The sequence below is a fragment of the Cantharellus anzutake genome (assembly GCF_015039405.1).
Source record: "Cantharellus anzutake strain C23 chromosome Unknown EI90scaffold_193, whole genome shotgun sequence".
Classification (NCBI taxonomy): Eukaryota; Fungi; Basidiomycota; class Agaricomycetes; order Cantharellales; family Hydnaceae; genus Cantharellus; species Cantharellus anzutake.
In genome coordinates, this window is record NW_024067143.1 from 25876 (window position 1) to 38340 (window position 12465).

At 49.2% G+C, this 12465-nt stretch overlaps 3 protein-coding genes across 3 annotated transcripts; 2 read left to right on the top strand and 1 right to left on the bottom strand.

Annotated features, from left to right (window-relative positions):
* Window positions 1-1400: 1400 nt before the first annotated feature.
* Window positions 1401-2463, top strand: EI90DRAFT_3094108 (14-3-3 protein; the record flags this gene model as incomplete). The annotated part of the gene is made up of 3 exons (XM_039062490.1): window positions 1401-1467; window positions 1519-1825; window positions 1888-2463. The coding sequence occupies 3 exons, from the start codon at window positions 1401-1403 to the stop codon at window positions 2288-2290; spliced, it is 777 nt and encodes a 258-aa protein (XP_038907982.1). The 3' UTR covers window positions 2291-2463.
* Window positions 2464-2903: 440 nt separating this feature from the next.
* On the bottom strand, window positions 2904-4881 carry EI90DRAFT_3094109 (uncharacterized protein). Its single transcript, XM_039062491.1, has 3 exons — window positions 4423-4881; window positions 3778-4371; window positions 2904-3727 (listed from the first exon to the last, which is right to left on the bottom strand). Exons 1-3 carry the CDS (start codon window positions 4817-4819, stop codon window positions 3078-3080), a joined length of 1641 nt encoding a protein of 546 aa, XP_038907983.1. The 5' UTR covers window positions 4820-4881; the 3' UTR covers window positions 2904-3077.
* Window positions 4882-4892: 11 nt separating this feature from the next.
* On the top strand, window positions 4893-11893 carry EI90DRAFT_3160064 (chitin synthase). The gene is made up of 14 exons (XM_039066260.1): window positions 4893-5307; window positions 5357-7762; window positions 7815-8390; window positions 8443-8768; window positions 8828-9182; window positions 9246-9465; window positions 9515-9637; window positions 9685-10134; window positions 10188-10211; window positions 10264-10353; window positions 10412-10476; window positions 10530-10696; window positions 10747-11404; window positions 11458-11893. The coding sequence occupies exons 1-14, from the start codon at window positions 4964-4966 to the stop codon at window positions 11555-11557; spliced, it is 5904 nt and encodes a 1967-aa protein (XP_038907984.1). The 5' UTR covers window positions 4893-4963; the 3' UTR covers window positions 11558-11893.
* The last annotated feature ends 572 nt before the right edge of the window (window positions 11894-12465 follow it).

Consider the following 12465-nt stretch of genomic DNA (forward strand, 5'->3'; position numbering starts at 1 on the left):
TCTGGAAGAGCAATCCGATCGACCGATGCAACCTGGTACTCGTTCAGGACGTCGCTAAGCAGTTGTGCATCTCCCTCTCGTTTCCCTGAACAATGAGTTTGGTGGAGAATTTTTGATGTACCTTCATTTATTCAAGGCGCAGATGATGGTTACATCGACTGGTTCAGTTTCTGCACCGAATTTTCAATATTGGTCAGCAGAATCATCTCGCTTTCTTTTCAGCTGTTGGGAATCCATCCAAGCTTTTACTCGCTTTCTTTGTCATCATTTGCTTTCCATAGTTAATTTTCGTCGCTCCTCCTTTGTTGCATATGAACACTCTACGTACACACTGTTCCATCCTTGGTAAGTTCAGAGGATTCCGCTCTGAGTCGATACCCCGCAAAAATCGTTATCGTACGTATTCATTATGGTTTCTTTTTTTTTGGTGGAACCGCCCGTAGCTTTCGCTGGGTAGGTTTGCTACCATTCATCATGGTTTCCATCAAGTCGATGCTCTTCTTCCCACTCTACACTTTCGCCTATATCATGCTCCCGTCGAATAGCTTTCTTTTCTCTGGTGGACCTCCAATAGCTTTCTGGTTGCGCGTCCGCTGGTATTTATTTTGAGTCGTTCTGGCTCGCTCCGGCCCTTCATTCTGAGAAATGCCCTCATCGACATTGTTTTTTCTTTGTTGCAGTACCTCCTGTGTCTGAACACACGTGACACGACCGCTGGCAAACAGTCGGTCTACCCTTAGTGGGTGGATGGTGGGGTAGCAGGGGTGCGATGACCCTTTATATAATTTCAGACAGCCTGCAGCTTGATCGATTCTAATTTGGTACCCACAATGACCCTAAAGGGGGTTAAGAAACAGCATAGAATGTCTGACGCAGTTCCGGTGGTTTTCGAATGATGATAAATCTCTCTTATTACCCCGCGGCCTCGTGATGACGTGGCAGTGCGGCTATCCCGTCTTGACACCGTAGCGTACATGAGGGGATAATCTAAGCATTGTGGTATGGTGTCTGATTGGTATCTTCGGGTGTCAGCGATCCTCGGGTTCTGTAATGTCTGGGATATTGTCGTGGGATTGTTTTCGAATACGACGATGATGGGGAATTAACGGAGATACCCCCTAACCACCGGTGATTAGCGGTTGAGCCCGCTAACTCCGAGTGGCAGAGGGTTTAGGGTAAGTAACCCTTTGCCCAGCCAAGGAGCATATAAACCTTGACGCTACCAAATCCTTCGTGTCCCCCTTCATTCCTCTTCAACGATCTGTAAGTGATGTCGCTTCGAAGCCCCGTATATGGCCAAGTCATTCCTGATGATAATCGCGTGCATATTTCTAGATTATCAAAGTGAGATCGCACTCGCTCGCTGGATTATTCGTGTCATTTCCTGACGTACAACATAGATGGCCGAGTCTCGTGAAGACTCTGTTTACCTTGCAAAGCTTGCTGAACAGGCTGAGCGTTACGAAGGTGGTTGTTGAATATTTGAATTATGTGCAGTTGCTCATGGCGTGAATGAAGAAATGGTGGAGAACATGAAGCGCGTCGCTTCGTCCGACCAGGAGCTTACAGTTGAAGAGCGTAACTTACTCTCGGTTGCCTACAAGAACGTCATTGGTGCCCGTCGCGCCTCATGGCGCATTGTCTCCTCCATCGAGCAGAAAGAGGAATCCAAGGGCAACGAGGCTCAGGTCACCATGATTCGGGGCTATAGAGAGAAAATTGAGTCCGAGCTTGCCAAGATTTGTGAGGATATCCTTGACGTCCTCGACAAGCACCTCATTCCTTCTGCTGCCTCTGGTGAATCTAAGGTCTTCTACCACAAGATGTAAGTTTCACGAACTCCATGTCTAACTTTAGTCATTCTCTGACATATTTTCGGCTCGACAGGATGGGTGACTATCACAGATACCTGGCTGAGTTCGCCACCGGCGACAAGCGCAAGGATTCGGCAGATAAGTCGTTGGAAGCCTACAAGGCTGCTTCAGACGTTGCTGTCACTGAACTCCCTCCGACCCACCCCATTCGCCTTGGACTTGCCCTCAATTTCTCTGTCTTCTACTACGAAATCTTAAACTCACCCGACCGTGCATGCCACCTTGCGAAGCAGGCGTTCGATGATGCCATTGCTGAGCTTGACACCCTCTCGGAAGAGAGCTACAAGGATTCGACGCTTATCATGCAATTGTTGCGTGATAACCTTACTCTCTGGACTTCGGATATGCAGGAGTCGGGCGACAAGGCTGAGGCTGGCCACGAGCAAGCAGCTGAGGCACCAACAGAGGAAGCTTAGAATTAAGTTCTTTTGCTGTTGTTGTTTGATGGCTTCCTATCAGTCTTCTCATCGTGTCGATGGTTCGCGTTCTTTATCACATATCGTACACTGCCCCGCCTTACCTCTTCTCATCGTGAGCGCCGCCACCACTATATCGCATCCTTATATTACAATTTTTGTCTCTTGAACGCTAACGCAAATGAATACGAATTTTCCCGATTAGTAGTTGCTTGATTGTCTGAACAGTCATTGTTGCACGCGTCTGACACGGTGTTATGGTACTTGAAGTTGAAGCTCGCCTGCGAAACACTTTCACTGGCTAGTTTCAAACCCGAGCTTATTGTGTTGAGCTGTAAGCAAGCTGCAAAGAAAAACGGCGCGCCCGACTTGGATGAATATCATGAAAGTCATGTGATTATCCAAAATGGCAAGCGGGTGTGGTCACATGACTCATTTGGCAATTCAACAAAATTCCCGCAGCGGGTCCTACGTTTTTTTCTCCTGGTTGTCTGAATACTTCTCGCAGAAGTCGTACCGTGTCATGTCCAGAGCTCCGAGATAACGCAACATAAGCGTTGAATGGCGTCAGTCCTGTTGGTAGGGGGTGCAAGATCGATCAAATGTCCCCTGAAACGCTGGTTCAACTCATTATATTTTGCTATGCGTGTGAACACGACTGTGAAAGACATGATTGCTTAAAGTCAGTACTAGAGTGCGATGCTGCGACTAGTTGCAAAGTAGCGCCATGTCATGTGCAAGCAAGGTCATGGTTGCGAAGCAACCTTTCTAGTGTATCATATGCTTTTCAGAACCGACCTCTTACAACATCTGAAGTTGAGTTGGCCATCATTTTCACCTCTTCGCCCTCCTTTAATGTGAGGGACTCATCTGCGGTTATGTTCGCTGATAGCACCGCAGTCGTGGACTCAGCGTCGCTCTCCACTGCCCTTGCTATTTCGCGATTCTCCAATGCTCTAAGTCCCTGGCCATCCTTCGGGATCCGCGCGGTGTCCGTCACCAGCGCCGAGTTAACCTGCTGAAGTAGCTCTTGTAGCCGGAAGGCCTCTGTCATTAGTGTATCAGATTCCTCCTTGAATACAGCCTCTCTCTCTTCAAGGGGGATGTCTTCTACAGGCTGCTTTAATGCAGATCCCGCCTTCCTCTGGCCTGTGCGTACGACGTCCATCCAGGTGAGGCCACGTTTTTTCAATTCAGATGTCAACTCGTCCTTCAATCGTCTTGGTGTGCCAGCTCCCTCGTAGGCGAAGGAGGTCCAGAGTTGGATGGCGGTGGCACCTGATTCGGCGAAGGTTATGGCATCAGCAGCGGTCGATATACCCCCGCATCCGAAGATAGGGACTGAGCCTGGGAGAAGTGTCCGCAGAGTTCGAAGAGCTGCAAGCGATAGGGGCATTAGGGGTGGGCCAGAGAGACCGCCTGCCTCCTTAGACGGCGCTGGTAGGGATGGGTTTGAGTCTAGACTGGAGCCACTTTGGAATGCTAACCTGAGAGTAATGATGAGGGTCGCTGAACAGTTGTATTGCTTACGATCACACCATCGATCCCGCTCTGTCGTACAGCTTCTGCGATCCCTTCAATATCGTTTGCGGACAAATCAGGGGCAATCTTGACTACAAGCTTGGGGCGTTCCCATTTGGTGCCATTCATACCGACTTGACGTCTGGGTAGCTGATCACGTTCATTAATCACGGCATTGAGAAGTTCAATAAGTAGACCGGGGGATTGCAATCCGCGCAGACCAGGTGTGTTGGGCGAGGAGACGTTGATAACAAGTACGTCCGCGAAGGGACCAAGGGTCCGAACACCAACAGTGTAATCATCCACGGAGTCAGGAGCACTCGTTTTGTTTTTTCCGAGATTGATGGCGAGAATTCTGGATGAGTACAGATCATGGCGTAGAGAAAGAAATGACCGAATTCGGGAGGCGACAAGCGCGGCACCGACTGAGGGAAAGCCGTAGCGATTGATGATAGCGGAGTCCTCTTCGAGACGAAACACGCGAGGCGCTGGGTTCGGGGACTGAGCTTTCGGTGTTACACTTCCTATCTCGACCCAGCTAAAACCCAAACCGAATAGCCCTAATAGACGCTCGGGATGGGTTCCCTACATGGACCTGAGATCAAGCTCACCTTTAATCGCTTCAGCATCTTTATCGAATCCTGCGGCCAAGCTCACAGGACTCGGGAGCCTGTGACCCCAAATTTCTGTCTCAAGTATTGAATCGTCAGGCAGATCATCTGTTGGGACGAAGCCACCCGCGAGTGCTTTGACAGCAAGTCTGTGGCATTTCTCCGCGTCTAGTGAAGCCCTGAGAAGTGGGGGAAACACATGGCGGTGAATAATTGAGCGTGAATCAAAGTAGTATGCAGTGAGAACAATTCCCGAGGCGACAAATGCAAACACTCGAACAGATGTTTGTAGGCGACTCGGGAGGGTAGATGGAGTAGATGCGGGCCGAAAAAAATGGGAACGGATGTTCTTGGGGCGCGGCGGACGCAGGAATCCAGCATTGTACCGGAACACCATTGAAGAAGTGGGCGCGCTCTTGCGTTGGAATTGAGTTGGGGACACGGTGCATGTGATGTCACTGAACGCCTGAGCACGTGCCCGCGGAGAACGTAAACAAGTGGCTGGCAACGTAAACGTCGCTCTCGTTTGTACCGTTCAAAAATGTCCACGACCGACCCCACTGGAATCATAGATCTGACACAGCTCGTGACGGGGACTTCCAACCGTGTGTATCCATCCGAGGATGCAGTTGTTGACGTTCTCCAGGCCCGTTTTCGGCGAGAGATGCCGTGGACTTGGATTCGGGACTCAACCCTTCTTTCCATCAATCCCTTTAAGGTCTTGGAGAACGTTAATGATGCGAGCAAGAAGCAATACCAACAGCTCTACACTGATGTCGCACCAGACGAAAGTGCCCCGGTTTTACAACCCCATGTTTACGAATTGGCTGTTCGCGTATACCTCACAATGCGACGACGACGGGAGTCACAGAGCGTTATTTTCTGGTGAGTATTCGCCTATATTATTATACAGTGTTGCTCATACGCTTCCTAGCGGAATCACCGCCTCTGGTAAATCCCACAATTCACGCCTGCTCTCCGCGCAGTTATTGCGATTGTCGACTCATTCAAAGAAGGACGCTCGCCTGGCAGAACAAATTCGTGCTCTGGAAACTGTTTTAGAATCGTTTGGGCATGCTAAGACTTCCATTAACCCTTCTGCAACTCGGTATACGCGCTACACAGAATTTCACTATAATGACAAGGGTCGTATCGAGGCTGCCCAAGTCCTCGCTTTCGCACCAGACAAAAGCCGTCTTCTTCGATTGTCCAATGACGAACGCACGTTCCATGTCTTTTATCAGCTTCTCGCTGGTGCCACACCGGATGAAAGGGACGCCTGGGGACTGGAGGATCCCTCGGATTACGCACTTCTGTCTTCCTCGGGTTGCTATCGCCTCCCCAGCGGGCCTTTCAGCGATGATGCCGTCAACATGGGGGATTTGCGTGCCAGCATGAAGGCTCTGGGCTTTAAACCAAAGCACATATCCTCGATTTTCTCTCTTCTAGTTGTCGCGCTCCTGCTGGGGAATCTCCAATTCATCGATTATAACACGAAGGAGGTTAATTATGAACCTGCCCGTGTATCGAACCCCCTTATCCTGGATAAAGTTTGCCACCTCCTTGGTGTCGAAGCGGAGGAATTGCAGGAGGTTCTGACCAACAAAACCACGTACATACGGAAAGAAGTTCAAATGGTTGTTCTTACCGCTGATCCTGCTGCTGCTCAACGGGACCGGTTGGTACAAGATTTGTACGCAATCCTTTTTGCTTTCGTCGTCGAAACCGCAAATCACCGTGTGGCACCTCCATTATCCGGTGCACGGTCGCCCTTCGGGCAGATCATCCTTTTCGATCAACCTGGGTTCCGATCCCGTGGCTCCATTGGATCTATTGGAGGTCCGGGACCACTCCTGTCGGCCATCGGCCACAATAAATATGAGGAGTTCATCACGAATTTCCAGAACGAAATTGTCCAATTCTTTGTGACCCAGTCTATATTTGATGATACCACCGGTCTCAATTCCCTCGTGGTCTCGGACGGCATCAGTCTTCCATCCATTCCCATCATGGATAATTCTGCGTGCGTTGAGTTGCTTCGAGGCAGTGTCACGAATAAGGGGAGTGTGCCGGGTGGTATATTGGGCATTATTGGAAAGGCGGTGTCCACATCGCACCATGTCAAGAGTGGTGAAAGGCGAGACGAGGAGCTCTTGAAGGATCTTAATTCAAAGTTCTCCGTTCATTCTGCTTTCGGGAGGCCCAATGTTGGTTCATTCTCCTCCGCTGAGCTATTTACAATTAGTCACTTTTCTGGAAGCTGCACCTATGATATTGGCGGCTTCTATGACCGGAATTCGGATTTATTGGATGCTGCTTTCCTTCCCCTCCTTCGATCATCCTCGGACTCGTTCATCTCCAAGCTATTCTCGGGGCCGACCCTTTCCGTCGAGACTCACCGTAATGACCCCAACATCATTGTGCAGGCACAAGTTTCGTCACGTCCGTTACGCCAACCAACTCCCACTGCTGAGCCAGTGGGACTTTCCTTGGACCCGCAGACGATTTATCCAGTCACGATGCAAATTGATGCCGTGATGGTTGGTATAATGCAATCCATTGAGCAAACCCACCGTTGGAATGTCATCTGTCTTCGACCGAATGACTCAGGTTCTCCCAACTCATTTGACAAACGCCGAGTGAAGTCTCAGCTGCGATCATATCTTGTATCCGATATCGTCGCCCGCCGATCCACGGAATACTCCATGCACTACAGCTTTGACGCTTTCTGTGATCGCTATGCATATAGCGACACCGTTGGACAGGACCCCCTCGACCGGATTCTTGCTGTTCTGAATGACTATGGACTGGTAGAAGGCCCAGAGTACGTTTTAGGGCATCAATCTGTTTGGCTTTCTTTCCTTGCATTCAAGTCGCTAGAGGATCCTCTCCGCGCCGCTGAAAAAGAGCGTCGGAAACTTGCCCGTGGCCTAGCCGGGAACTTGGAGACAGAAAGCGTCATTGATGGCGATGACATTAGTACTGCTGGCGACATGGACGTTCCAAATGATTGGAAATCTCCCCTACCTCGCAACAGTAGCTCAGATAATCTCATTCGCACTCAATTTTCTCCTGCACTGACGCCATATGGTACGACGAACGACCGTGGTGCCGGGCCATTCGCCGATCCAGAACCAAGTATCGGATGGGGATCTGAATTCGAGAAGGCCATCGGAACCCCTCGCTCAGAGGCAGCCCCATTAAATGACTCCAACATAGGCCATACCAAAGCTAAAGCGAAGGAAGCAACAACTCTTGAGGTTCCCACGAGTTCTGCCCGGAGATGGTGGGTTCGTTGGGTATGGTTGTCGACTTTTTGGATCCCAAATTTTTGTTTAAGGTGGCTCAGCAATATTTATACCGTGCTTTACGGACTTAAATTCACTTCACAGCCGAGTTGGTCGAATGAAGCGTCCTGACGTTCGCATGGCATGGAGAGAAAAGTTGACAATATGCATGATGATTGGTGCCTTCTGCGGTCTTATTCTTTTCTACATTATCGTCTTTGGCATGCTCCTTTGTCCTGGACAGAATAAAGTCTGGAATACGGCTGAACTTGGCGGACATGACGCTGACAATAACTTCTGGGTTGCTCTGCATGGGAGTGTTTATGACATCACTAAGTTCTGGCGCGGTCACTCTAGCAATGATCCTAGTGTTTCCATCACGCAACAGGACATGCTATCGTTGGCAGGACTGGAATTAACTCAGTACTTCCCCGTCCCTCTTAGCGAAGGCTGCAGTGCATTCGTCACTGATGGCGTTCTGTCTTTGACTCCGGCAAACTTTACACCTGGTGTCCCTCAAGCCATTCATTATTCTGGCGCGCAGACTCTGTATACCGGGACGGACTTGTCAAACTCCAAGTGGTACACTAGCACGTTCCTCCCAACCATGAGACAGTATTACAAAGGCCCTTTTGTGTATTCCAGGCGAGAGGTCGCGAGTCAAGCGAACAAGGACGGAAGGTAGGCATCTCGAATATGCTCAATCAATTGCTCCTGCTCATGCCTTGGATAGATACTGGTCGATTTGGAATAATGAGATATTTGACCTCTCTGATTATTTCAATACCCTCACGATCCAGAATAATGCCGCCCAATACAAATTCCTTAATACATCGTTGAGCAGCATATTCAAACAACAACCTGGTCAAGACGTCTCGGACTCTATGAATAGACTGATGGCGTCGTACTCCGATGATGTAAAGGCAGCCACATACGCATGCTTGAAGAACAATTTCTATTACGGCAATGTCGACTTTCGGGACTCCCCACGTTGTAAGGTTCAGAATTACCTTTTAATTGTTGCTTCTGGCGTGCTTTGTGCTACGATTGGGGCAAAATGTAGGCCATTCATTGGTTCGCCTTCTCGAGGTGCCGCAACACTGACCAATTCCATGCAGTCCTCGCTGCTTTGCAGCTGTCGCCGAAGCGAACTCCAGAGCTGCTTGACAAGTTTGTTATTTGCCAGGTGCCTTGCTACACGGAAGGCGAGGAGTCGCTTCGCCGTACCATAGATTCGCTAGCTGCTCTCAAATATGATGACAAGAGGAAGTTGATTTTCCTCATCTGTGATGGGAATATCATCGGTAGCGGGAACGACCGGCCGACCCCGCGGATCGCTCTTGATATACTAGGAGTGGATCCTTCTCTGGACCCAGAACCTCTCCTGTTCCACTCGATCGGCGAAGGTTCCCGACAGCTCAATTATGGCAAGGTATATTCAGGATTATATGAGTTTGAAGGGCATGTCGTTCCGTACGTTGACGTCCCTGCTGGCAACATACCTTCTGACATTTCAATCATCCTCTTACTGAACAGGTATATGGTTGTTATCAAAGTTGGCAAACCGACTGAGCGCTCAAAGCCTGGGAATCGGGGCAAGCGGGACTCACAAATTCTATTATTGCAGTACCTCAATCGAGTGCATTTTGATTCTCCGATGAATCCCCTTGAGCTGGAGATTTATCATCAGATGCGCAACGTTATTGGGATTGATCCAGCTTTCTACGAATACATCCTCATGGTTGATGCGGATACAGTAAGTGCCTCCATGGAGTCACCGTTATTATTTGCTAACACAAACTCAGACCGTTACTCCTGATTCACTTAATCGGCTAGTTGCTTGTACTGCGGACGATACACAGATCATCGCGATCTGTGGGGAGACTAAACTCGACAACCCCGAAGGCTCTTGGTGGACCATGATCCAGGTTGTGTGGCTCCCATTGACAGGGTCCCAGTACTTACTTCTTCATAGGTATATGAGTACTATATATCGCATCATCTCTCCAAATCTTTCGAAAGTTTGTTTGGCTCGGTTACTTGTCTTCCAGGTTGTTTCAGTCTTTACCGAATCCGTACTTCCGACAAGGGACGGCCACTCATTATATCCAACCGAGTCATCGACGATTACTCCGAAAACATCGTGGACACTCTTCACAAGAAGAACCTGTTATCTCTCGGAGAGGATCGATATCTCACTACGATTATGATGACGCACTTTCCGACTTTCAAAATGAAGTTCACTCCTGACGCCATCGCACATACTGTGGCACCTGACAGATGGGACGTCCTTCTTTCGCAGCGTCGCCGTTGGATTAACTCAACTATTCACAACCTCGTTGAACTGTTGTTCATTCCCGAACTCTGCGGTTTCTGTTTGTTCTCTATGCGTTTCTTTGTCTTTCTGGATCTTATTGGGACGATAGTGAGTTATGCCTCCTGGTTTTTGGGGTCCAATGACGCTGATTTCTGTTTTAGATGCTCCCTGCCACTGCTGTTTACGTATGCAGTCATTTTAGCCTTCCTGTTTGCTGTTACCTAGATTTCTTTTTAGCTTGTTTACCTCATCGTGGAGGTGGCCACTAAGAAGACCGCAATTCCCATCATTGCTCTCGTCCTCATCGGGGTCGTGTATGGACTTCAAGTGAGCTGACGAGTCTTCATTTAGGCAACCTCCGCTGATCGGTTCCCTTCCGCCGTAGGCGGTAATATTTATTCTTAAACGAGAATTCATGCTCGTCGGCTGGCTCATCATTTACATTATCTCGTGCGTTGTATCTTCGCTTCAGTCTGGACTACGCCTGCTGAGTGTGAACACAGCTATCCGGTATACAGCTTCTTCCTTCCGCTGTATTCATTCTGGTGCATGGATGATTTCAGTTGGGGTAACACTCGCGTTGTTGTTGGGGAAGGCAACAACAAAAAAATCGTGATTGATGATGATGAAACGTACGACGATTCAATGATCCCCTTGAAGCGATTCAGTGGTACGTATACGCAGGCGGCTATTGAACGAACTTCTTATCCGGCTTCACAGAATACGAAGCCGAGGCGTGGGAGACACGTTCCCACATGACTGAACATCCTCGTCCACGCAGTCCATCCAACCAAGCAGCTTCTCAACTTCGTTCTGATCATCCTCCACGCTCCGCGTCACCACTCAGCTTTGCACCATCTCAGGCTGCTGATGATTACTATCGTAACACCAATGTTCTCAACCCCAATCGCAGTAATGTCCAAAGCGTTCGTGCGATGTCTCAAGTGGGCGGTCCACCGCGGCTCAATATGCCACCCATCGGCTCTGGCAGTTTCGGAGGTTTTGGTGGGTCTCAAGTGGGTTCCGAATATGGAGGACCCGTCGGTTTCCAGGCTCCTGTGCAATTACCCCAGCAGACAGGGATGAGCATGAGCATGGGTATGCCCAGCTACACAGGTAGCATGTATGGCATGCCACCGATAGCTCCGCGCAACAGCGTTATGACAAACCTGAACATGTTTTCGGGCAATCAGGGGGGAGGGTCGGATGTGAACGCGCCTGGGGGCCCTCGACCAACATCCATGACCCTTACGAGTTTAATGAATCCGAACCCATTCCCCAACGGACCCAGTCAGAGCATGAACCCCTCTGACGAAGAGTTACTTGCTGTGTTAAGAACTTACCTAAGCACGCAGGATCTAATGGCTGTCACCAAGAAGTGCGTCTCACGTAATAAGTTGATAATATGGAATTAACCCTTGCTCGCCTTAGATCTGCTAGAGAAGCGGTTGCTGGCCAATTCCCCAATGCTGACTTGAGCAGCAAGAAAGAATTCTTGAACATCTCTATTGACAATATTCTCTCTTCATGACACTTCCATGATACACAGGACTTGATTCCCCTATCCTATCCATGCATTCTTTGGACTTTGTAGCACACCATAGACAATATGATAATCCCACGATTACTATTTCTGAGGCTGACCTAGACAAGTTACCTTGCTTGGTGGGGGCAGGAAGGTCGCAGCACGGCTTGCCTATTCAACACCTCCTGGGGGCGAGTCTATATCGTACTGCGTCAAATATCATCCGATCATGTTGATACAGATGAAATCTTGATGTAATCGCTACCGCGCATCGTTCGCCTTCCCAAATCTCATTCGGCCGTCATGATTCGCTATCGACCCAGTGTCTTCAATTAGAAACCGTCACAAAGATTTTAGATGGCGTGCCTCGCATCGCTGCAACCTGCACAGCATCGATTTGAGACCCGAAAAAATCTCTCAACAATCAGAGAAAGAGAGGGGATGATATGGTACAAGGATGATATGGTACCCGTAGGGAATGGAAGCATTGACGCAACGCAAGAGAATGAGAAGGGCACCTTCGGCTGAGTCGCAGACATCAAAGACATACTAGTACACAAGGGAGGACGCGATTCTGAAAAGTGAGGAAGCAATATGTACATATTTTAACTCACATGAAGAGGGTGAAACTTACAGAAGTGTAGTTTCGAAGGGGTGGATTTGAGAGTAGTGGTGGAGAGCGTTTGGAAGAGTGCGCTCGTCATGCATAAGTAGAGGGAAAACTGAGAAGAGTGCGTATCGGGAGAAGGAGGTCGGCTAAGCGTTCGTTGAAGAATCATGAGGATGGATGGCTTGTGTAAAGTTTGGAAAGGGCGGAGAGGCGGTCAATAACCGCGTTGACCCAGTATGTTGTTATTTAATCAGATGTCAAGGCGGACTCCAAAGTGTGGTGGAATCAGCAATTGAGGTGAAGG

Bases quoted from the DNA above. Each gene is read 5' to 3' on its own strand.
- EI90DRAFT_3160064 (XM_039066260.1), top strand. From the start codon at position 4,964: ATGTCCACGACCGACCCCACTGGAATCATAGATCTGACACAGCTCGTG. The intron at 7,763-7,814 runs GTGGCTCAGCAA...TTCACTTCACAG, and splicing joins ATCCCAAATTTTTGTTTAAG to CCGAGTTGGTCGAATGAAGC. The intron at 10,212-10,263 runs GTATGCAGTCAT...ATTTCTTTTTAG, and splicing joins TCCCTGCCACTGCTGTTTAC to CTTGTTTACCTCATCGTGGA.
- EI90DRAFT_3094109 (XM_039062491.1), bottom strand. From the start codon at position 4,819: ATGGTGTTCCGGTACAATGCTGGATTCCTGCGTCCGCCGCGCCCCAAG. The intron at 4,372-4,422 runs GTGAGCTTGATC...AGCGTCTATTAG, and splicing joins AGATGCTGAAGCGATTAAAG to GGCTATTCGGTTTGGGTTTT. The intron at 3,728-3,777 runs GTTAGCATTCCA...CATCCCTACCAG, and splicing joins ACCCTCATCATTACTCTCAG to CGCCGTCTAAGGAGGCAGGC.